Raw genomic sequence first — 24,849 nt, 5'->3', positions numbered from 1 at the left:
TCTCCTAAGTTAAATTACTAAAGTATTTCATGACGAGTAAGAGATACATTTACACAAATATTTAAGTTAATAAATATAAGAGATAAAATGATAAAATTATTTTTTACATGTACTAAATTATTTATAGTTTAAATTAAAATTAGCTAAAAAAATAATTATATTTTTGACTGGAGGGAGTATAACATAGTCTCCCTCACAGAAGATAGACATTGATTTTTTTTTTTTGGTGATTTTTAATGGAAGTAACAATTTTATTAAAAACAAAGTCTGTTTGCTAGAGGCATGTCATCAATTTGAATGCTAGAGGACATACAAATTGGAGTATTGTTTAAATCTTCACTGTACACTTAAATAGTACAAGGAGCTAATTAAATACAAGGGATATTCAAAAAAAAAAAACTATCTCCAATTCTATTAAGAGGACCCCTTTTCAGGGACATTAATTTCGTTTGATGAATGAAACATTTATGATTTATCTTAAAAAAAATGTACCTATCTCTTTCACTCAGAATTTTTACACTTGATTGTATGAAATTTTAGGAATTTATACAATTTTTAACGTTTAAGTAATTTTAACTAATACATATCTTTAATTTATGTAAAGTGGGTGGCGTGCTTTCATGATAAGAACTAAAGGATGAGGAGTAATAATTAACATGACAATGGAGGTGCCTATCTCAAATAAAACATGTTTTTTATGCTCACAAATAGTAATTTTTCGTTGATATTTTCTTTTTCCGTACGCTTCTCCTCGCTCTGACATTTCTTTTGGGGGGGTAATTCCTACTTTTTCGAAATTTTGTCCTCTCCCACTCGGAGGGGACCACTTTAATTAGATAAAAATGTAAATTTAATTAAAAAAATTATGTTAAAATCTTACATAAAAAAATTAATTATTAAAAAATTTATTAAGAATTACTTAGTTGTTAATAAAATTCATAATAATTAATTTTTTGTGTAAAGTTTATATAAGATTCTCTCAATTTGGTTTTCCTTAAGAGAAGTGATCACTCATATCTGCCATCTATTCGGATGGGGAAAAAAGGTTGACAGCAAAAAAATAAAAAAAAGAAAATGAAAATCAAAGAAAACTAAAAAAAATGGTTATTTATGTTAAGAAAAATATGAGAAAATGGAGAGTGAGGGAAAAAAAAACAAATATAATCTTGTGTTAAAATATATCATGTTGTATGTCATTATTTTTATAAAAGAAAGAAAATGGGAAAAATCATGCTAAAATTAACCTAATTAAAATATTTTAAAATCAAATTAGTTGGTAAAAATATTTTTCATTTTAATAATTAGTATTTTTATTATCTAATCATATTTTGAATAAAATTATCTTTAACAAGAAAACACATTTATGCAATTCAAAAAAGTGTACATTGGATTCTTCAACTTTGACACATGTTTTATTTTAATTTTGGGTAAATGAAAAAAATAAGCTTCTAACCTATTGGTCTAGAAGCGTTTAGGACTCTAAACTCATCTTTTATGTAATATTTTCTTTCAACTTTTAAAAATAGTGCAATTTGATTGTTGCAACTAATAAAAGTTAATTTTGATTATTAATTGATTGAAAAATGACATCTAAAAGTACAAAAAATTTTAAAATTACAAAAAATGTTCCAAAAGTATAGATAATAACTCAAAAAATATACAGAAAAAGACAAATAAAATTTTGTATCATTTTTATCATTTTCTGATCAATTAATTGTCAAAGTTATTTTTTATTAACAATAAGGGTTAGATTGTATTGTTTTCAAAAGTTGAAAGAAGATATTATACAAAAGATGAGTTTAAAATTTTAGACACATCTAGACATATACTTTAAGAGTCAATTTGTTCACTTACCCTTTAATTTTTAAACTTCACTAACATACAATTTATGAATTTTTTGTTTAGATCTTAAACATTGAAGAATTAATACGACTAAAATAAAATTTACTTTAATATTAAGGGATTAAAGTGCACTTTTATTTTCAAATTAATAAACCAATTGTCATTCATTCATAAACACTTGTTCATCACAATTTTAAAAAGAAGGGTTAAATGTCAAGTTTGTCCCGGAACTTTTTTTTCAAGGGCGTCTGACACTCTAAACTTTTTTTTAGAGCATTTTTGTTCCAAACTTTTCAAAAAGATAGCATTTTTGCTCCACTGTTAGATATAAAAAATGTTAACTGTTAAATTAAAATTTCATTAAGAGTTAAATAGCATGTTTGCCTTGAAACTTTTTTTTAAGAATGCTAGGTATCCTAAACTTTTGTTTGGAACTTATTTTCCTTGAAAATTTTAAAAGAAGAGTAATTTTGCCTTGCCATCAATATTAACCATTACTTTGATTTTAATTGCCACTTGTAGCCACGCAAAATTTTAAAAAAAAAATTCACCTAGATAGCAAGAACACCTCATTTAGCATCAATAACAATAGCAAAAACAACTCCATGAAAAGCAAGTAAGAACAATAACAAGCAATTCCAAATCATCCAAACCCATACTTATACCTGAAAAGGATCAACTATCCATTGAGTTAATCCAAATGAACTTGCCACGTGAAAATTCTCTTCTTCCATATTTGACAATTTCACTAGCTCACTCAACTATGATGACTCTGCAGACTTTAACCTTGACTTAGATGCTTTTGAGGGCTTCACAGCATCAAACTTGACCATGGTGTCAGTGGCAATAGTAGCAACTTAGATGTTACTGAGGAGCACATGGCAAATCAGGGGAGGATGACAGCAATTTAGGAGAAGTTAAGAATGATGAATTTGCCTTTGATGGATATAATAGCGACGTTGTCGGCTTTAATAGTCATTTATCAAAGGGTGAAAGTATCGATCCAAATGTGAGACTTCTTGCAAGACTCGCAAATCTCGGACACTCATTTTTTCCAACTTCACAATCTATGGTAATGCGGGAGCTTGCTGGTCGAAGAGGAGGAAGAAAAAGAAGAAGAAAAGGATGATGAAGGAGAAGGGAAGGCAAAATTGTTCCTTAAAAGTTTCAGGAAAAATGAACTCCGAACAAAAATTTAGGATACCCAGCGTCCCTGAAGAAAAAATTTTAGGATAAATATGCCCTTTAACTATTGGTCAAATTTCAGTTTAACAGTTAACATTTTTTGTATTTAACGGTGGAACAAAAATGCTCTTTTTTTTGAAAAGTTTAGGGCAAAAATATTCTAAAAAAAATTTAGGGTGCTAGGCATCCCTAAAGAAAAAGTTTGAGGACAAATTTATCATTTAATCTTAAAAAAAAAACCTTAATAAACTTTAAATTTTAAAAAGTGGCATTCCTAACGAAGTGAAGAAGTTAAATCTTGCTTAACTAACTATACATTGTTTAAGTTAATCTTGCTTGGCGGCAAAGAGATGCCTTATTTCCATCACGGGGTCAAAGAAAGCGAGAGACAAAAATGATAAGTTGCTGGCAAGTGGAGATAAGAACCAACGAACACTATATAACGGAAGAATAGTAAATAAAAATTCTTAAAAATTCAATAGTACAAAAATTTAAAAATCAACTGTGTTTGGAAAAATAAAATTGTTTTATACTTGTTGAAATAATTACTTATATTTTTCGAAGTTACTATTTATTCTTGATAAAATTTTAAACTTATATTATTTTTGTAGTATTATCATCTCATAATCAATATTAATAATATCAAATATCAAATTTATAACAAGTTATAGGATTCATAATAAATCATAAACCATATGAATTAATTTTGTTAGCTCCATGAATTATGATAATACAAAGGGAAAATATAATCAATGATCTTATAGTTTTATTGAGTTTTACTTTTAATTTATGTAATTTGTTTTCAATCTTTATAATTTTTATAATTTAAAATTTTTGGGGACTTCAAAAAAATTATATAATATTATTAAAATTATAAGGATTGAGAACTAAAAAACTATATAATTTAAAAGTAAAATTTAATAAAATTATAGAGAATAATGATTGCATTTTTCATGATATAAATTATAAAGTGTAATGTTGATCACTAATACCTTTACTTTCCTAGGGAAAAATTTAAACATTAGTAAATTAGTAAATCTAATAAGTTGTTTTTTATCTTATACCAGAACCCCTTAAGTGGTAGTTACGAATTGTCATTTTCAGGTAAGACACTAAATCAAAAAATAATTTTAAAAATGGCATTTTAGGAAGGGCATGCCCGTAAATGCAGGGGACAAAGGCCGCGCCGGGGCTTGGCCGTTTTCATCTAATGCTGCGAGTTGCACGACCGAACGCAAGGAACACGTGTTGGAATTAGTCACCCACCGCCACACGAATTAAATTATTGATGCTGTTAAATTAAATTAATAGACAAATAATAAAGTCTTTTATGAGAGAGTCCACTGGACGACTTGTATTGTATTTGTGGTACAGCTTCCACGAAATAAGACTTTTCAGTGTTTTATTTAGTACCACCATGTATTCCTCGTGCTTTAATTCTTCCTCCTTTTATTTTCTCCTCCAGAAATTATATAATCTTACCCTTTTCTGTATTCTCTCCAATTTCAAGTTTGAAAGAGAAAGAGAAAGAGAGCCTTGTGGTTGTGTTCGCCGGCAAATATGTCCTGCTCGTCGGAGAACTCGGAGGTTTCTGACCTGAAGCTGGCCAAGTCGTCGGAGCAGTCAGCCTTCTCTCAGACTTGTAGCCTGTTGAGTCAGTACCTCAAGGAGAAAGGCAGCTTCGGAGATCTTACTCTCGGAATGACATGCAACATCGAAGGCACCGGTATTGTTTGATTTTCCAGACATTTCAAGTTTTTTCTCTTTTTCGTCTCTCTCTCTTTTTTTTCTTGCTGTTTTCTTCCTTCTCGCAAATATCGGATGTTGCTTGTTCTCTGTTTGGATTGCCGGAAAATAGACATATAATTCCTTTCATCTTACTTCGTTCTCCATTAAATTTAGTCGACGTAAAGTAAATCTTAGAATAGGATAATAGGAGACAAGTTTCCTGCCATTCCTAATTTTGCTTTCCCTCTCGGTTGTTATAAACTTTTTTTTTTTTTTGGACCAACCTCGGTTGCTATTAACTTGAAACTATGGATCTAACGAATGCATCAGGCGTCCTTGTAATTTTCTCTAATTTGACAAAGATTACTGTTCAAATTACTCCTACTATAAGATTTGGAGTTTAGAATTTAGAGATACTTTCCAACAATTATATGTACTTTCCAAAATCTTCTCCTATAAAAAACTCTGTTTACGTTTTCGGAAACGCTCGACTGTTTCTTTTTTCCTGGCCTTAGTTTCCTTATGGGAACAATATAAGGTTTGAGATATTGTGAGTAGACTGGAGAATATTTGGGGACATGGATTATATTCCTACTTGCATGCTTTTGAAGATCTCTCTGAATTTGAAGTAATTTTTACAGGGTCTCCTGAGACATCTTGTCACTCTGCAACCATTAAGAACCTTCTTCCGACCAAGACTTCTGTGAATCCCTGGTCCGTTCGCTTGTTTCCTCAATTTTTGATTAGGGTTTCAAAGATTATAGTTACCAAATAATCTTAAATATTGATGTATGAGCTCTTTTCCTGATGTACAGTGTGATGAATCCTGTGAGTATGGAGCCTAAATCTGCACAGTTGACAATCTTCTATGGTGGACAAGTTCTTGTGTTTGATGATTTTCCAGCTGAAAAGGCCAAGGAGATCATGGCCCTGGCAGGCAAAGGAAACTCCCAAACTCTCAACAGATCTGCTTATGCTTATCCTTCATTTCCTCCTAATTTGGTCACAATTTCTGCTGATCCTAATGCTGCCGGCAATTTGGGTCAAGAGCACTCTCAAGCACAACCCAGACCTGTTATTGCTGGTAATTCCCTTTTGTTTGACTTCTATGCTTTTGAGACAATGGGACAATATTGTGTTTCTGATCATCGATTTCCTTTTCATACAGATCTACCAATTGCTAGGAAAGCTTCACTTCATCGGTTCTTGGAGAAGAGAAAGGATAGGTAGGCTCTCTCAAACAAATAAAGAACTTTGATCAAGAAATGTTGCTTGTTGCATTTCTGTGCATATTGTATTATTGTTCATTAAATGACAAGTATTTTTCTTTTGCATTTCCAGAATCGCTGCCAGAGCTCCATATCAAACAAACAATGCCAAGAAGCCAGCTGGAGCCATGCCATGGATTGGCATGTCTCCTAATTCACCACTAGTCTGAAGCTATAACTAGCACATCCATGTATTCAGGATTAGAGACAATATTTTTAGTTTTTGGGATGTTAGTGGCAATATTCTTATGCATGGTTCTTTAGGACCAAGAATGAGAGACAATGTCTTAGGTTCCATGTTTGGTCTTCTAATTCCTTGCATCTATAGAGAAGTTACAATTAAGAACATTCATGTATTCAAGACTTACAACCCCTAGGGGTTTGGCACTAGCCAGTTAAATTTAGTTAAGTTGCTTCTATGTTGGTATATGAATTCAATCTCTACCAATGAATATCTGAATCTCTTCACTTCAACGTGTCAAAACAAGTCAAGAATTTTTATTCCACTATAGCAACATGAACTAGAAAAAATTCTTGCCCACAGTTAAATTGAGCTAGACAATATGAACAAGAGAATCAAATGTCAGCATAAATACATGGCAGAAGTGTCTGCTTCAAACAAAATCGCAGGATCGTAGACGTATGCTTTTAGAAACATAAAAGTTATCATCATTTGCATCAACAGAAATCTGCATGAGTGTTAAAACTCTCCGTGGCTTTTCTCGATTCTTCGTAAGAACAAAGGGACAGGTTTTTCCAAGACAGTAACATTAACATTGTTCCAAACATCAGATGTGGCAGGAAGTGTGGCAATTCTCTCGGCAATATGCATGTCTTCGGGAAAAACAGATCCAAACACCGTGTGTGCATGTCCCCATTCCACATGATTAGCCAGGCTAATAAAGAATGCGGGGCCAGAACCAACCCAAGCAACTGAACCTCTCTTAAGAATAGGACAATCTTCTATAGGGATTTCCTTGAATGTGGTCCCTTGTGCTTCTAGTATCCCTTGAACCAATCCATAAGGTGGTCCAAAAGCAGCCTGGAATAAAGAGAATTATTCCATTACAGAATTTGGATGGATAATCTGATAAAGAAAATGCGTGTGCCTTTATGTGCCATGAAAGCATCAGACCAGGAAATTTCAGAGTCTTACGTTTTCTACATGGTTTCCTGCCAAATCCCATGAATCACCTCGGCTCTCTGCACGGTAAAAGTGGCAGCCGGCACAATGGCGCAAAGCCAACAGCTCTAGAATGTAAGCAACAGAATGAGGGGCACAGTCGGGGAAAAGCTGCACCATATAGTATTTAAAGTTGGTGTAAATGTGCACCAAAACGAATCATTAAAAAGCTAATCTACAGATAATAACACGTCGGGAGATGGGTTTTCTGCAAGCAAGAGGCTTTTGGCTTTTGGCTACAATCACAACACATCATAATGATAAATAATAATCTATTGGGTTAATAACTGCATCAGCTTCTAACACACACACACAGCAAAAACCCACTGTCTTAGGTATTATATTCAGAGAAATGTTTCATCCAAGGGTGTTTTGTGCATTGTGCTATCAATTTTACACTGGAGAAGAGAGAAATGCTTTCAAAGTTTACAAGAAGATCACACCCACATGGGTGTTTTTGGTATTTTGACTCCTGAACTTACTGTACTGGGAAAAGGGTTCCAATCGCACTTTCAAATAGACCAGCTTGATTTCATACACACACACACACACACACACACGCACACATAAGCATGATTACTTACCTTTATATGAAGAGTTCCATACTCAGTTTCCAGCCCAATAATACCCTGCAAATAAATAATTGGAAAAAGTATATTAATGAACAATTTAAACATTCATAACATTATAAAGTTCAAACTTTGCATTACATCACACAGGGACTTGTAAGCTATAACTGAGGATTGAAAGAGAGAACACAATTTTACATGTGTAATCTGCCCAAGATTACTCAATAATCACAAGACATCAAATACAAAAGTTGGTGTTCTGCTTGGATATATCATATTCATCCCATCCCATACCATCAAGCAAACCACACCTTGGTACATAATATAAAATAGGTCGCTTAGATAATCACATATTGTCATGCATCCCATGACTTGCCCCTCCGAAGATTATGCTGAACAAAGAACCTTCTAATTGCCATAAAGCACTAAAGTATCTTATGCTCTTACCGCAGGTCTTTGGCTGCATTGCTAAAGTCCAATTTCAAGTTTCTCCCTTATAGATGAGCCCGTTACACTTCCACAATCAGATTTTTTTTTTTTTTTTTTTTTTACAAAGAGACAATATTACCCAATGACATCAAATGAATGCAATGCCATCTCAGCTCAATAGCATTACCAGCAGGTGGTTAGGGGCACCAGATATAGTGAACAACTGTTCGTCTCTCTTCAAGAAACCCCATCTCAATACTTAGTTTTGAATAACCAAAAGAAAAATCCATTTTGAAGATAATTAGCATATCACTGACATACTAATAGGGCTTATGGAAGAGAGAATGTTAAAGCATGCCTTGGTTTCATTTGTTGATGACAGCTCTTTCCAACACATTCATTCTAAAATATCAAACTTTCAGTACCTCTCCCATCCCATAGATGACACCAGAAGTCCAGCCAACTGTTTCCTTAGCTCCTTGCCGTTCAGGGGCTAAGCCGTCCATTTGTTTCTTCAACCAACACTGAAATAATGAATATACATGCAGTGACTTCTATGCTCATGATCATACTGAGGATCCAAAAGAAACTCAATATCTAAAATCTGAAATTAAATGAAATTCTTTCCTACCATATTGTAACTACCAACAATGCTCTATTTTACATTGGTTGTTTGAATCAATATTCATACTTAGAAACCATATAAAGAGATAGCATCTAGAGATAAAGGAGTAATATGTCAATGAATACACACACACACACACGTAGATCTTCAAGCAAGAATTAGAAAGTAACTTACCTCACCAAATTTGGATCCACAAGTCTCACGTTTCCCACAAAACACCCAGGTATCGCACAAACATGGTCCATCTTTGCCAGTACACATGGATTTACAAGCGTTGCAGCAACCTTCGGAACTGTTGAATTTAAACTCAGAACCCCACTTCACAGTCGCGCCCCAGAGCTCCAAATTATCAATTCCTCTACAGCATCCTCCATTATCTCCTCCATAACCCTGATCCGCCCTAGCAGTAGCACCGTCCTGGTCCAACAATGCCATGGAGGCAGAACGTGAACCTGAAGAAGAGGCGCCGCTGGAGATTGCAAACACAGAAGAGACGAAAGCATAAACCATGCCGCATGAGACCAAGCACACCATCAGGAGAATCAAACCAGTTGATAGAGTGAGCTCCGGTTCATTTCGCCTCCGAGCCATTGGAGAAACAGGGCAGCAGATGAAAATGAAGACCCAAAAAAACGATCAAGCCAGAGGATCGAGCAATAGAGCGGGGACATAGAGTAACGTTGACCGGAAAAAGAGGTTTAGTAAAGCGAGTGATGGAACGAATGCGACATAGAGTGGGTATACTAATCACTGATTCATAGTGTTCATATTATAGAGAGTAGAAAGCAGCGTGGTTGTTGAGAAGTTGAGAATTCGGTCCGAATCCGAGGGTGCGGTTGAATGAAAATGAATGATTGTTCAGATGATCTGAAAAAGTTTGTCTTTTTCCTCTTCCAAAGTTTATCTACTCGTTTCTTAAATCGATGTAGCCTTCATTATTCACTTAAAGTGGAAAAATTATAAATCACTAGGCTTCTTCAAAGGCCTAATGAAGCCCGAGGATGGGCTGGATGCTTAAGTGCAGGTTTGAATTAACATTCAATTTTAGTTAGAATCAACCAAATTAAAATTAAAACATAAAATGTTTATTTTGTGTTGTTTGGATTAGGAAAAAATCTCAACTTTAATGTGCCTTAAATGAGCGTTTTTTTAAAAGCTCACAAACCAACTTTTATATTAGCGTTAGCATTAGAAGCTGTTGCAAGCATTTAATGAAGTTTAAATATTTATGCTTTCTCTCTCCACAAGCTGTGTATCTACCCTTATGAGCTATTCGCAAGCATTTAATGAAGTTTAAATATTTATGCTTTCTCTCTCCACAAGCTGTGTATCTACCCTTATGAGCTGTTCGGTTTTTTTTATGTTGCTATGCGTGCTATCTTCCTCTCGTGACCTCCGAACTTGCATCTCCAGATCTGCTTCACCCTCCTCTGCTTCACCTCCCGAGCTATACACACCTAGCACTGATCAGTTGATCTCTACCTCAATTGAAGCACGAAGATCTCCACGTTCAAGCACCAAGATCTTCACCTTTCAATCTTGCATCCAGCATTCCCTGCTCAGAAGCGGTTTCTCCTTGTCACTTCTCGATCTCCACCATGTCTACCAGATTTGAGGTTGCCGTCATTGGATCTACTCCCATCGACTGTCCTTGGCAAATGAGGTTCTTCCTTTCGTCTCATTCCTTACCTTCCTTGCTATCAGCCTTTTGTTCCTCTGTGTTTTGAGTTTTTTTCTTCTTCTTCATCATCTAATGCTTTTCTTTGCGTTCTTGGTGGATGATTTTTTTTCTACTTTTCATTCATTTAGCCTGCGTTGCTTCTCTTTTCATTTAGTCTAGGATACATCCTTCTTCTTCAATGGTGAAATATGAAAAAGCCACCACTGAAGGTGTTGGTCGAAGGAAGCCCAACAGGGGATAACTACTTGACGAAGAAGAGGATGAGCAGAGAAAAGAGATCTAAGTTACCTATTAGCCATTCTTCCTAGTTTAGTCTTTTTCATTCCTTTAGCCTGTGCTGCTCCTCTGTTTATTTAGTTTAATCTTTTTTATGGTTGTATGTCTGCTTTGCTCCTCTGTTTTTTCAAATTAGTGTCCTTTCTTTGTGGTCTTTTTTAGTTCAGTTTTTGATCTGAACTTCATCCTTAGCCATAGAGTTTGGATCTTTCAAGGTTTCTCATAAGCTATTTTTGCTTGGAATGCTTCCTTTCTCATTTTCTTTTTCTTTGAGAATCTCGATCGAATGCGTTGTTCAAATGTTGTGAAGGTCATATTCATTGCATGAAGTTGATTTTCACGTGCATTTGTTGTTCGGGTTTAGTATTGGGGTGCTTCTAATTGGCTATGGTTTTTTTCCCTTCTTTGTTGGCTGCTCATGGCTATGGGAAATCAGCTGCCCTTGTTTTATCAATTGCTGTTGCTATTACCATGGGGTAATGTGCTTTATATACATTTAGATATGAATTTATATATATATATATATATATATATATATCCATTTAAGATATAATGAATATCTTGGGCTATTTATAATGTGTTTCCTTCCTTGTTTTAAAAATGAACAGAAGCAAATATTATGCATTTCTGGAATTGAAAATGCCAAACTGAAAATCTAGGCATATAGCAATTCCTTCCTTATTTTAGGATTATTATTTTAATTTAGTTTCGATATGACTTTAGGATACGGTGGTAAATTGATACATATATGCAAAGATATTTATTAATTTTGCATGTTTGTGATGGCTAGCTAGTCTATAGAACAATGAACACTGATAAAGGAAAAGCTGTGTGGAATTCAACCTTGATAGAAATTTTCATTAAGGAATGTTTAGAGCAAGTGTACAAGAAACAAAGGAAAAAAACTGCTTTCAACAAAAATAGGTGGTAAGCAATAATTGAGGGGTTTGAGAAAAAAATAGGAAAAAGGTATGACTGAAAGCAACTGAAAAATAAATTGGACAATATGAAGAAAAAATGGAATATATGGTACAAATTATTTTCTAGTGAAACCGACTTATGATGGAACAGTGTCAAGAATATTGTTGATGCTCTAAATGAGTGGTGGGAGCGAAAAATCTTAGTATGGATTAGTTATTAAGTGTTTTTTAGATTAGAATTTAATTTGAGAATTTTAATTGTTGATTACTTAAATGTTTGCAGGAGAATCCCCTTTATGAAAAATTTAGACAAAAAGGGTTGAGGTTTGCAAGGGAATTAACCTTCATATTTAGGGATGTCCTTGCAATTGGGGAGACACTATCTGTGCCATCTGCTACCCAAACCCAAATAGAGGATGATGATGAAGATGTGTACCACCCCACCATTGACCTTTAAGAAGGATTCAATGATAGTAAAGAGGAGTTAAATTTATATGACACTGCAACACCTATAGGGGCACTGATGAGTTGTAAGGCTTAAATGTCACCACAAATACCGGTGGAACCAATGTTAATAGAAGTCAAGGCAAGAGAAAGAGGGTTGTAGGAGATGGTGGGAGGAAAAAGCAAAAAGTCTTTGCCTTAATGAAAATAGCAGATGCAATGAGTGAAATAGCTAAGGATAATAGAGTTAGAATAGAGACAGTAAACAAGATTTTGGCAAATGATATAGGAGTTTTTGAGGTTGTAGCTCACCTAAATGAACTTTCAGAAGTTTTTGGTAATAAAGATTTGCATTGGAGATGTGTCAATCTTATTCTATAGAAGCCTATGCGAGATGCTTATTGGCAACTTAAAGACCATTTTGATCACTTGGTCAATTGGTTGAAGCACCAAGTCTACCATCTACCAGATTTTATTTCAAAGAATACATCAAGATGAATTTTTATCTAGGCTTATGATGACTTGACTGGTGTTTTTTTTTTTTTTACTTAAAGACTACTTGTAGTTGCTTTTGGTTGACTTGTACTTCGCTATGCTTATGATGACTTGGTTTGTAGTAAATATTTAACTCTTATCTAATGCTTATCTTATGCTTTATTTTTTATGTTGTTGAATGATATTTATATATTATGTATTTTATATTATATACAAATGATGTTTACATACTATTTTACCTCAGGTTGAAAATCATGAAAGATTCAATGAATATATGTTAGGTTGGAATGAAGGCTAGGATGTAGATGTGACTCATCAATTACTTCCCTTGTTTCAACAAGATATATTTGAGCAAGAAGAAATATGTTAATTAGGTAGTGAATATGTGATGCCATATGTGTGTAAAGAGCCATAGAGAACTAGCAAGCAAACAAGGCAAATGTAAGTCAATGAGATTTTGCAAGGTAATTGTGTGCGATACTAGTTGAGCTTGTTTTAAAGAAATCTAAAAAAATGGGAGTTGAAGAAATGGTTGGAATGTTTTTGAATACAATTGGACATAGAGTTTGTAATAGGATGATATAGGAACAATTTCAGCATTCAAGGAAAATTGTCCATAGAAATTTTCATAAAGTATTAGCTGTCTGCCTAAACTTTTTTAAGGCAAACATAAAGCTATTTGATCATTCGTTTCAACGATGTCATTCCAAAATTCAAAATGATCCATGGTATTGGCCATTCTTTAAGGATGCTATAGGAGCAATTGATGGCACTCATGTGCCATGTGTGGTTAGTGTTGCTGATCAAATTAAATTTATTAGAAGAAAGGGATATGCAACACAGAATGTCATGACTGTATGTAATTGGGACATATGTTTTACTTTTGTCATTACAGGATGGGAAGGTACGGCTCATGATGCCCAAGTATTTGATAATGCCATATCAACTTCTTCAATGCATTTTCCGCATCCACCTTCACGTATATTTTATTAAAGTCACTATAATTATTATTGCATTGATTTAATGTTGGTCAAATTTACAACACTTCCTTTTATTTAATAGGTAAATATTATTTAGTTAATTCTGATTATCCAACACTAAATGGGTATCTTGGTTCATATCGTTGCGAACGTTATCACCTTCCAGACTTCAGGTGAGTTGTAGGATTTACAAACAATAATGAGGTCTTCAATTATTATTATTCAAGTTTGAGATGCACTATAGAAAGAACTTTTAGAGTATGGAAGAATAGGTTTGTAATTATATGAAAAATGTCCAAATTTAAACATAAAACACAAGTTCAAATTATTTGTGCAACAATGGCAATACATGACTTTATTAGAAGAAATTCAATTACTGATGAACAATTCATACAAGTTGAAAATGAAAGTGTAGATGTCTTTGAGGAAGATATCGATATTGGTGAGGCATCCTCGTCAAATATACCTGGATCGTCAAGATAGATGTAGCATGTTCGTGATATAATTAGAGATCAGCTTGTAAATCATATCAATTGAATATTAATTTATTTTAGGTTTTTATGATAGAATATTTAAGATATTTTACTTATTAATTATGATTTTAAATTTAATATTTTTTACTTATTAATTAGTCAAAAAATATAATCATGCTTATTTAAGATTTAATATTTAAGACAAAAAAATTTATGCTTATTTTTGTCATTAAACATCTCAACTAGCTTTTGAATCATATTATCCAAATGAATTTCAATTTATCTAATTGACTTTAAAAAAAAAGTATCCAAACATAAATTACGTTACATTAACTGATTTTTCTTTTAACCTTACTTTGCTAACCTCAGTTGAATTCTAATCTCAGTTGTAAATTTTTTAATTCAAACACACTCTAAATGTGCTATTATCCTACTTGGTCAGTTGGTCCCAAGTCTTGGAGTCTGTTATGTGAAAAATGAAAATTGTAGGTTGATGATTGTTTGGTCTTATTTTTTTGGCAAGGAAGATTGATACTAAAATTCAAAAATAATAAATTTATGATAGTTAGGTTTCTAATAATTTTTTTATAAAATTAGTTATAAATATCTTTTTAAACAATAGTAAATTCAAAAGTTTTAATTAAAAATAAGGCATTTAAATTTTAACTATAATTATCAATTTACAATTGAAATTTTTATTTGCAACTGTTTAAATTGATATTTGTAACTTTTTTTTTATTTAGAAAAACCTATCATGGATATAACCAGCATAAATTTTTTATTGGAAAAACATAATTATTGGTTTCTACAATTACATTGGGTTTTGTTTCTAATCCATATGTCCTTTTAGTCATTGTAATTTAATATCATTAAGAACGTAAGGAACAAATATCACTTAATCTTGCTGAAAGTATACAAATTTAAAACACTAAAAAAAATTACAAAAATTACAAGCAAAACTTGATAAAATTATAGGAACTAACAATTGTGTTTTCTATTTTCTATTTTAAACCTTCATTGTTATTCTATCTTTTTTAATGCATAGGAAGGCAAAACCTTTGAGTAGAAAATAACAAAGCTAAGCAACTAGACATTGAATTGAAGAGTATTATTAAAATCAAGTCACATTAAATATATGCATTCTCGTGATGGCTCGGGCAAGATGCAAGCCTCCAAATTCATATTATAAGTACAAGTATTAGCTTCTATAAAAATATATTTATTTTTCAATCTCTAATAAGTAAACTTTATTTTATCTAATTAAGTTGATTCAACTTCTTTCTAATTGAACCAAGTATCAATATATCGTAATAAAATTCGTAGAATGCATCTTATTGGTTAGAAGCTATGCTCTCTCATTGGTAAAAAATACTTGGGTCCAATTTTAATTCCCTTCTTCCATTGGCTCACTCTATTTGTTCTTTGCATCTTCGTTTAAAATATTCACTTTAGTATCTCAACTGCCTGGCTTGAATCAATTTTAAATGGGAGCATTAAGTTCAACCATTTCTTCATATTCATTTACACCCCTTGGTATTCCCAATGTTTATTCCATTCCTCCCAGTCCGCTGTTAATTCCAGGCACTCTTAATTATAAGCATCTTTGTTCGTGTTCTTATCAACTCATTTGAGGATCTTAGCCTATAGGTTTGTTTTTATCATTTCATTGCTTGTTCTTTTATTAATTTTTTCCTTCCGCCCTATTTTCTTTTTCTTTGTTTGGTCCCTCTTGTGTTTTGAGTTGAAGGTTTTTGTTTCCTCGATGACTATCAATCGTTTCACTCCCTTAAAAGACATTCGAGAGGGTGTTATTGATGATGAGGTTTATGTTCAAATTGTATACAAGTTTTGGGTTGACGATGTTGGCTTCTCCAGATAGCAAAGTCTCTCATTTATTGTTTTTTGATGTGGAGGTCAGTCTTTCAAAATATTATATTTATATCTCATTCCCATCATCCGATTATTTTTCGCATGTCTTCTTTGTATCTCTTATAATTTCATTGTTTTTATTGTTTTTAGGGAACTTTTCTAATTGTTGTAGTTGATATTCTTCACCTTATCCATTGCCTATGGCCCATTCTTCATGAAGGTTCTACATATCACATCCAACACTTTGAAATCAAATCGGGTAGAAATCCTATTTCCACCAAGTACTTCATTATTATAGAACTTGATACATATTTCAATAAGTCACCAATCATGGTCCCCTTATTGACTATGAAGTTGATCCCCCCCCTTTTTAATAGATCCTTATAGGTCTAAGAAACAACTTTTTAGTAAGTAAAACTTATCTCATTGTTCTTATAAACATCATTATTCATTCTAAAGTTATGTCTTTCAAATGTTATCTATTTAATCATATGCTCATTAGTTTTTCTTATTATTTTCAGATGTTGCTGGGCTAATTACTTGTGTTGGCCCCCTCAACAAGGAAGAAGATAATGGCTTCGTGCATTGAAAATTCTCCTTCATATGTTAAAGGACACATGGTTTGCTTTGTTCAACTTCATCTTCCTATAACTAAATAACTTTACTTTGTCACCATTTCATTATTCTTTTATTCTTATAGGCAAATAATTTCCTATTTCATTGTTATTTTCACAAATAGAGCAATATTGGCTCCAACTTTAGAAGTTGTTGATCAATTGAATAATTACATATGTTCAATCTTTCCAAAAGAGGTTGTTACATACTTTAGTTCAGACTCAATATGCAAAGCAACTGAAGATTCAGATTCTTTTAAAGATATCTACAATACTAAATTCTTGAACATAATTGAATGTCCTGGAATAGCTCCACACAAGTTGACCCTTAAGATTGGAGTCCCATTGATGCTTATGAGAAATATAGAACAAGCTAATGGACTTTGTAATGGAACAAGGTTGAGGATTACTTTGTTGGCAGACCACTTTATAAAGGGAATAATTCTTAATGGATCAAATCTAGGAGAAGTTTATATTCATCATATGTATCAAAATCCTTCTAAGAGTAATCTTTCTTTTGTCATGCAACGACGATAATTCCCTCTTGTCTTGTCATTTGCAATGACCATCAATAAAAGTCAAGGGCAAACGTTGTCAAGTGTAAAAGTTTATTTGCCAAATCTAATATTCACTCATAGACAATTATATGTTGCTTTCTCAAGGGTTAAATCACAAGATGGGCTTAAACTTCTTATTCATGATTTAGATTTTAGGCCTCTCAATTCTACAACAAATGTAGTTTACAATAAAATTTTTCAGACTATAGCTAAACAACAATAGTTGAACTTCTTTCTCAAAAGACATGAATGCATATTATTGTATTTTGGTTTAATGGTGAAGGAAATTCAAACAAATTTCAGTTTCTTGAATCTATCATTCATATTCATTATCTTGTCTTTTGTAAATGTTATTACAACAAAATCAAATTTCATATATCAATTAAAGGAAGTATGAGGAACACGTCTTCTATATAATAAATATAACAAAATAACCTTAAAAAATTATGCTGATCTCAAGCATAAATTAAGTAATGTTTCATTGATTGCTTTTTTGGGTGAGTAAATGAACCTTTTAAAATATAGCAACAAACAGTTTTGGAGTAGAAAATCATATTTTCTTCTAATAAGTCAACATTATCATTTAAAAATTTCATTCATTTTTTAAAAATTTGTTATTCAATTGTTATTGAAAATATATGTTAATAAATATTTGTTTAGTCTCATAAGATAATAATATTATTTAAATAATAATTCTGTAAATGTTTTGACTTAAAGTACTTCTTAACCCCCCCCCCCCCCAAAAAAAAAAAAGCAGACTTTTGATATCCTTTTAATGATGTCAACAGTAATGTGGCTTCCGTTACGTAAATGGGTGATATTGGATATGGGCACCGTTGGGTTCATAAAAAATCTTGATTTTCATTTTTCTTAAACTTCTGTGGGAATACGCATTTTCAAGTGTCATCATCATATGAAGAATACTTGAAAGCTTCACCAATGACATTGATGGATAGAAGCATCTACATTTAACCTAATCCACATCCTGAATCAGGTTTACTCCATGATAGTTAACTTAGCAATTGTCTGGATCATCTTTTAATCTCTTAATTCTGATATCTTGGATGAACACTTGTTTGGACTAATTTCAATTCATAATAATATTCAAGACATCCCAAGAGTATTTTAATTATAATTATAAATATTTTGATTCAGGCAGAGAATGGTTATGGCAAAGCTTAAACATTTAGTTTTATATACTTAATATATTTTTATCTGATTAAATTAAGACAAACAAAATTTAATGTATCAATAATATTAATAACAAGAGTTTGTTATGGAATAAATAATGAATAAAAGAGCTATATGTCTTGATTTAACTAAAAACAAACGTTTTTAAGTATATAAGATTAAATGTGTGTTTGATTTTCAATTTGCTAAAAGTCTATTTAATAAAAATTTATTTAATAAAAGTCAATTTAGTGAAAGTCATTTGTTATCATAAATTTGTGTTTTAATATATTTTTTTAAAAGTTAATTTGATACACTAAAAATTATTTAAATTATGATAGCTAAATGTGCTTTTAAATGTACAATTATAAAAAAAACACATTGATTTATGATAATTTATAATTTTTATTATACAAATATAATATATTAAAAATATTTATAAGATTGTGATGGAATAAAATGTATTTAACAAGTTTTTAACTTTATCCTTATTAAATATACATACTTAAAAAATATATTCTAACATTTAATAACTTTTATAACATTTAATAAGATAAAAGGGTAAAGATGAATGTGATAATTATTGAAATACCGTGAAAATAAAATTAAAATAAATACTCTTTATTTTATAAATAAAGTCAAAGCTCTATAAATAAGTTGAAAATGACTTTTGAAAAGTTTATAAATTGCACATTCCAAAATTCACTCCCAAGTTAGTTTACCAAAGTCATTTTATAATGTCAATTTACATCTATTATAATTTTTCAAATAATATTTGATATTTGAAAAATTAAAAAGAATATTTGAAAAGTGAAAAGTAATAAATCTAAACGCACCCTGAATATTAAGTTTTTCATACAAAATATAAAAGAAAGGGGATGAATCTTCATACAGATAAATCATGTATCAAGTAATTATTTACTAAATCAATGAAAAATTCGTCTTAACATTATAGTGTGCGAAAGAAAAGAATGTCATACAAAATGAACATACACATAAAGTTGGTTTTTTTTTTAAAAAAAAAACTTTTCAATCGAATGTACAAGATTTGAGATGAAAGAAAATGTTGGGGATTTATTAGTGACGGAATGTATATAGTTTGTATCTTGTAAAAATGGAATTAATGCCAGTAGTATTATGGAAATTGCCACTGCCCATTTTTTATCATCTAATAAATAAATCAAAATAAGCCCCATAGCAACAACGGATCCGTGGCGCAATGGTAGCGCGTCTGACTCCAGATCAGAAGGTTGCGTGTTCGATTCACGTCGGGTTCAAAGTCCCGAACCGTTAGCTACCCTAACGGATCATTTTTTCCCTAACGCCGTGAAAATGTTTGTTTGTTTGTTTTTTTTTTTTTTTGAGGTAAACAGCATCTTTGGTTTGGTTAGAAGTCCAAGGTCCACTGGCTTAATGAATATTCTTTGAAGAATGATAATAACGGTTCAATTTAATTAAATAGTGGTAAGATATTTTGTCATATGCCAAGTCTTAAATTTTTAGAGGAGATAATATACATGATGTAAGGATTGTTTTGAATTTTTTAAAAAAATGTATTTTGACAATTTTTAAGTACTAATAAAATTTAATAGCTATATTTGAAACATTCATTAAATTAGTGATTTTATGCTATTTATCAAATCCAAATTCTTCTATATTAATAAGTATATATTTGTGATAGGAAATAAAATTGTCCCACTCCATCAGAAATTAAAGGGAAAATTACAATTAAGGATCTTCAAAAATCAGTAATAATAATTCAGACTACAAAATGTTGAAATTAAACTTCAGGACTGTAGTTCTTTGTTGCAGTTTGCTTAAAAAATACTTCCTCTATTCTCAATTATAATAAAACTTTAAAAGTATTTTATGATCTCAAGATATAAGACAATATAAAAAAATAAAATTTCATTAATAATGTTTTTCTAATATTACCTTTTAGTAAAAAAAGAATTTAAATGATATTATACTATAACGATTAAGTGTGTAAATACATTTTTAAAAATTTATAATTTTATTTTAAAAAAATAAGTTTATAAAGTATCATTATGAAACTTTATTAATATACATAATTTTTTTTCAAATTGTTTTATAATTTAGGATAGAGTGAGTAATGTTTTGACTAAAACACTCATGTTTGAAATGCACATTTATTCACTAACTTTTCAGGATACTTTAGCCATAAAACTATAGGTATTATTGATTTTCGAGGTGCTCATTTGTGATTTTACCAAAGTTTTAAATCTTTTGTTTTTCTAAATATTTTGATAGGTTATTTTCTTTTTACCTGTTCACATAAAAACAAATTCAGCAATCCAGTAAAATAAGTTACAAAGCCATTCTACTACCCCTGTGCTTTTACTAAAAGTCCTTGCGCTTTACTAAAAATTACACAGCGATCAGGACTCCTATAAATACAACCTCCAATTCAAAAGCTAGGTACTTTTGTCTCTTCTTATTTTTATTTATTTATTTATTGCCTTTTTTGCAAAGAGAATGCAGAGCCTAGGATAGATGAGCAACGTAGTTGTTCTCAGCACAGTTACCACTAAGATCAACTTCAGATTCCTCCTCATCTGCCTCAACATCCCCACTGTCCAATGACCCTCCACCAACTTGATCTCCACCCTTGGAACCTTGCCCCACTGTTGTTCTTGCCTCTTGTACGATTCTCATTATCTCTTCCACACTCTGCCTTCCTTCTTCTTTCTCTGCTTCCTCCTTTGCTTTCGCCATCTCCTTTGGCAAGTTCTTCAGAAACCATGGGTGCTGTTTTATCTCTGGGATGCTGATCCTCTTTAACCACCACCACCAGAAATCAATCAGTTAAAGTCAGAGATACCCTTTTTTATAATAGCTAAAGTGTTAGATCTTTCTAATCTCTACAGTTGCATTTGCATATGTAAGGATTTGAATTTAAATTTGAATTTGAATCAAATCTCCTCTTTGAATATATAAAAGTTCATGAAAATCTTTTGGTCAAAAAAAAAAAAGTTCATGAAAATCTAAATCTAAATTTATGTTTTATTAAAATTTATTTATAATTTTAAATTCCTTTTAAACCCTAGCTATTTGAAATTTTAATATTCTAACTCTCTCATTTTTTTCATGTTTTTTCACTATCAATGCCTTTGTTACTCTCGTCTTTCCTCTCATCTCTCGTCATCATTTTTCATCGATTGAAAAATAAAGGTGAACCCATCACTATCAATCTTCTGGTTCTATTTCAAATTTCAATTTGTCTTTTTTCTACTCTTAAAATTTTTTGCACTATTCAAACAAATAATTTTAAATACATGAATTTTAAATATGAGATTTTAAATATAAAATTTAAATTTAAATTTATCGATCCAAATGTTACCTAGTCAGTGGCATGATCGTCAGGGCAGAGATGCTCGATAGAATGGTTCATAAGAAAGAGTGTGTGTGTGTGTGTGTGTGTGTGTGTGTGTTACCTTTGCAGGATTGGCAACAAAGATGCGAGAAAGAAGGTGTTTGCAGTCTGCAGAGACACGTACATAGTCGGGTATGCTGTACTGAACATTCAATATTCTCTGGCAACACAAGTGAAGTGATCAGAGTTTGAAGTTTACCGATAAAAGATCAAAGATTTGAATCAAAAGAGAATTAAATTTGAAGTGGTATAAAAGCTTAGCTCACCCCAATCGTTTTTCGGAAATTCCTAGGATCTTCAGGTTCTTCAAACGGGTAAGCTCCAACTAACATGACATACAAAGTCACACCACAGGACCAAACGTCTGCAATCTAATGAAACAGCCAAATTGGAAAGAAAAGTGTACAGTGAAGACTATATGGCATCAAGTTCAGGGCACTGCAGAAAAGAAGAGGAAGAGAACTCCCTATACCTTTCCATCATACTCCTTTCGGGACAGAACCTCCGGAGCGATGTAAGCAGGAGTTCCAACGGTTGATTTCGGTTGAGAATGAAGCAAAGCAGACTGCAGATGAATATGAAATTGAAAAATGGTAAGAAATCAGCAGGCATATTATCATATCCGAGATGGATCATTTTAGTGAGAAGTTATCAATCAACCTTGGAGTAACCAAAGTCACATATTTTAACTCGAGGATTTGGACTTCCATCCAAGAGAGTGTTCTCCAGTTTCAGGTCTCTATGACAAATCTCCTGTAGTACGAAGCATAAGTTGATATATGACGTGAAAAATATTGAAACAAAAACACATAATGGATTGAGTGCGTACCATTGAATGACAGTAACTAACTCCAGAAATTAGCTGCTGGAAGAAAAATCTTGCCTGTGTTTAGATGATTCACCATAAAAAGTCTGTAAATGTTTACATTGGTACCTTAATATATGTGTTTAAACAAGTATTCAAAAGATTATACAACCTCATCTTCACTGAATCTACCAGCACTGCATATCTTCTCAAAGAGTTCACCACCTGCAGCGTACTCCATGACAATAGCCAAATGAGTTGGGGTCAGCAAGACCTGTATAAAAGATGTTGTATTCAGCACTTTGATGAGTGCAACCTCTGAAAGATCTCAATGAAACAATTCATGAACATTCAGAAAAATTACTTGGGAAAAAAAAAATTTAGTGTTTTGCCTATGCAAAATCACAAAGAGATATGGAATTGAAAAAGCATTATAAGCTACTTTTAGTTTCTCTGAGTTGGTTACATCTAACGATTAGCTCACATTGCCTTTCAGAACAATTTCAAGCAGACTGGAATTTGAGAGCTGTATGCAAAAAAAAAAAAAATAATGCAGAATAGCACATTACCATGCTAATAAATTCATTGTGCCTAATCTGATATCTTGAAAGTTGAAACTGGATGATGGAACATTTAAAGGTAACGGAAATAAATTCTCACCTCTTTGAACTCGATAATGTTTGGATGCCTTAAAGATCGGTGGTTGATGATCTCCCGTTGAACATTCTCATCAATCTAACACAACAAACATAATTAGTTCAGAAGAAGCGCAGAGTTAGCAAATAACTTGGAAGAAATCATGACAAAGAAAGAAAAGGCTGAGTATAATGCGGTGATGGAAGTTAAGCTTGAAAGAGAAAGCAACAAAACAAAAAGAGAGAGAGCAGAGCAGAGAAATTAATGCTCAACGTTGTAGCCCAGAAACCTAATCATCTATGAGCATAAGCAAAAAAAAATTTCAACTCCAAGTTGACCCAACATACGAAAAGTCAAGGAACTGAAATATTTGATCTAACAGCACTAGTCCCTTTCCAGAATTTTATATCCGCTAAACCAATCTTGCAAAAGGTCTTACCGTTTTCTAAATGATAATCCTAGCAAAAGAGAAATCCCAGTATAAATATCAAGTCAAGATGATATATAATGATAACACAGACACAGGAAGAGAACAGTGAGAGAGAGAGAGAGAGAGATTAATATTCAATATTGTAATCCAGAAGCTTTTCATGCACTATCAGAAATGGAACAAAATTCGAACTTCAAATTGCCCGACAGAAGGATAATCAATGGACAGAAATATTTGATCAAACATCATTTAGTCCATTTCTGGATTCTGGATTTACCCCCCGCAATATCAATCTTTAAAAAAGATTTTACCTTTTTCCCTCTTTCAATGTATTTGACAGCAACGAGCTCTTTAGTCTTCTTATCTCTGACCAGCCTGGCCACTCCAAAATTCCCAGAACCAAGCTCCTTCAATGCCTCGTACCTTTCCTCCATGTCCACTCTCCCAAGACCAAAACCGGCTTTCGCAATGCAACTGATGGCAAGAGAAGCACCAGACTCAAACAAGTAAACGAAGAACTACATATAAAAATACAACATGGCCATTTTTGTAAAGACGCATACGCAAGCCAAGAAAAGTTCAAACAAACAAATATAAAATAACTGAAAAGTAACCCACAGCAGAAGCAGGAGAGAGGAACCAAGTCACTCACCTCACCGTCTCTTAAACAAATCATCAAACAGCTTTCCAGCAAAAACAACACTTACACGTAATTATATAATTATAAAACTCTAGAGGAGTTATACAGAGCATGACCGTTACAGAAAAGAACAAAGAGATAAACACGGAGAGAGAAAGAGAAAGATGGAATGGGGCCAAATGAGAGTGAAATGGAAGGAATGAAAAGGATGGTTGAAGAGGATGATCGTAGGAAGTAAATCGAGGGACACGTTCACCAGAACGAGAGGAGTCACCTGGAAGTGTGGCCTCCAAATGAAAAGACAATGAGTGTGACATTAGGACACGTGGAGGAAAGCTTGTGTCTTGAAGAGTGTGCTGTAAGGAAGACGTTGACGTTGTGTTAGTGTTGGCGAATGATATACTTGCTTCCTTGTCTGAATGATGCCGCTATGAAGATTTACCCAGTTTGCGGAAAGTGGCTTCCTGGGTCTTCATAGGACTCACCGTCATACAGCACCACACACTATTTGTAATAAAATTGATCTAGTTGCCAAGAATTTAACCTATAGGACGCGGGACTCAATTTATCTGAATTTTATTGCATAAAAAAATAGCATTATTCATGTATCCGGAACTGTGTCACCAAGCAATCCCA

The 24,849-nt window shown here is 32.3% G+C and overlaps 4 protein-coding genes and 1 non-coding gene across 8 annotated transcripts; 3 read left to right on the top strand and 2 right to left on the bottom strand.

Annotated features, from left to right (window-relative positions):
• Positions 1–4,503: 4,503 nt before the first annotated feature.
• Positions 4,504–6,456, top strand: LOC129296376 (protein TIFY 10A-like). The gene is made up of 5 exons (XM_054934978.1): positions 4,504–4,753; positions 5,397–5,469; positions 5,571–5,839; positions 5,924–5,981; positions 6,097–6,456. The coding sequence occupies exons 1-5, from the start codon at positions 4,588–4,590 to the stop codon at positions 6,191–6,193; spliced, it is 663 nt and encodes a 220-aa protein (XP_054790953.1). The 5' UTR covers positions 4,504–4,587; the 3' UTR covers positions 6,194–6,456.
• Positions 6,457–6,499: 43 nt separating this feature from the next.
• On the bottom strand, positions 6,500–9,729 carry LOC129296375 (uncharacterized). The gene is made up of 5 exons (XM_054934977.1): positions 9,004–9,729; positions 8,630–8,728; positions 7,791–7,835; positions 7,180–7,317; positions 6,500–7,065 (listed from the first exon to the last, which is right to left on the bottom strand). Exons 1-5 carry the CDS (start codon positions 9,418–9,420, stop codon positions 6,724–6,726), a joined length of 1,041 nt encoding a protein of 346 aa, XP_054790952.1. The 5' UTR covers positions 9,421–9,729; the 3' UTR covers positions 6,500–6,723.
• Positions 9,730–10,159: 430 nt separating this feature from the next.
• LOC129296381 (uncharacterized) lies at positions 10,160–16,812 on the top strand. Of its 2 annotated transcripts, XM_054934988.1 has the most exons (4): positions 10,160–10,492; positions 15,945–16,011; positions 16,118–16,226; positions 16,489–16,812. In XM_054934988.1, exons 1-4 carry the CDS (start codon positions 10,428–10,430, stop codon positions 16,554–16,556), a joined length of 309 nt encoding a protein of 102 aa, XP_054790963.1. In that variant the 5' UTR covers positions 10,160–10,427; the 3' UTR covers positions 16,557–16,812. The 2 variants fall into 2 exon arrangements, with proteins under 2 accessions (XP_054790963.1, XP_054790964.1); XM_054934989.1 differs by lacking the exons at positions 15,945–16,011; positions 16,118–16,226; positions 16,489–16,812 and adding exons at positions 11,223–11,262; positions 11,990–12,750.
• A 2,701-nt stretch (positions 16,813–19,513) lies between these two features.
• On the top strand, positions 19,514–19,585 carry TRNAW-CCA (transfer RNA tryptophan (anticodon CCA)). Its single transcript has one exon. It is a non-coding gene; the product is annotated as a tRNA-Trp (tRNA).
• A 1,045-nt stretch (positions 19,586–20,630) lies between these two features.
• LOC129296377 (serine/threonine-protein kinase SAPK3-like) lies at positions 20,631–24,622 on the bottom strand. 3 transcript variants are annotated; one of them, XM_054934982.1, is made up of 10 exons: positions 24,488–24,622; positions 23,885–24,047; positions 23,168–23,242; positions 22,680–22,781; positions 22,532–22,585; positions 22,363–22,455; positions 22,175–22,267; positions 21,969–22,073; positions 21,764–21,862; positions 20,631–21,104 (listed from the first exon to the last, which is right to left on the bottom strand). In XM_054934982.1, the coding sequence occupies exons 2-10, from the start codon at positions 24,005–24,007 to the stop codon at positions 20,814–20,816; spliced, it is 1,035 nt and encodes a 344-aa protein (XP_054790957.1). In that variant the 5' UTR covers positions 24,008–24,047; positions 24,488–24,622; the 3' UTR covers positions 20,631–20,813. The 3 variants fall into 3 exon arrangements, with proteins under 3 accessions (XP_054790957.1, XP_054790954.1, XP_054790955.1); XM_054934979.1 differs by lacking the exon at positions 24,488–24,622 and adding an exon at positions 24,226–24,391 and having other exon boundaries at positions 23,885–24,091; XM_054934980.1 differs by lacking the exon at positions 24,488–24,622 and adding an exon at positions 24,226–24,362.
• Between the last annotated feature and the right edge of the window lie 227 nt (positions 24,623–24,849).

Source organism: Prosopis cineraria, unplaced genomic scaffold (assembly GCF_029017545.1).
Source record: "Prosopis cineraria cultivar Desert tree isolate PC_DT_omini unplaced genomic scaffold, ASM2901754v1 PC317, whole genome shotgun sequence".
Classification (NCBI taxonomy): domain Eukaryota; kingdom Viridiplantae; phylum Streptophyta; class Magnoliopsida; order Fabales; family Fabaceae; genus Prosopis; species Prosopis cineraria.
The sequence above is the reverse complement of the archived record's forward strand: the minus strand, read 5'-3'. Positions and strand labels throughout refer to the sequence as shown.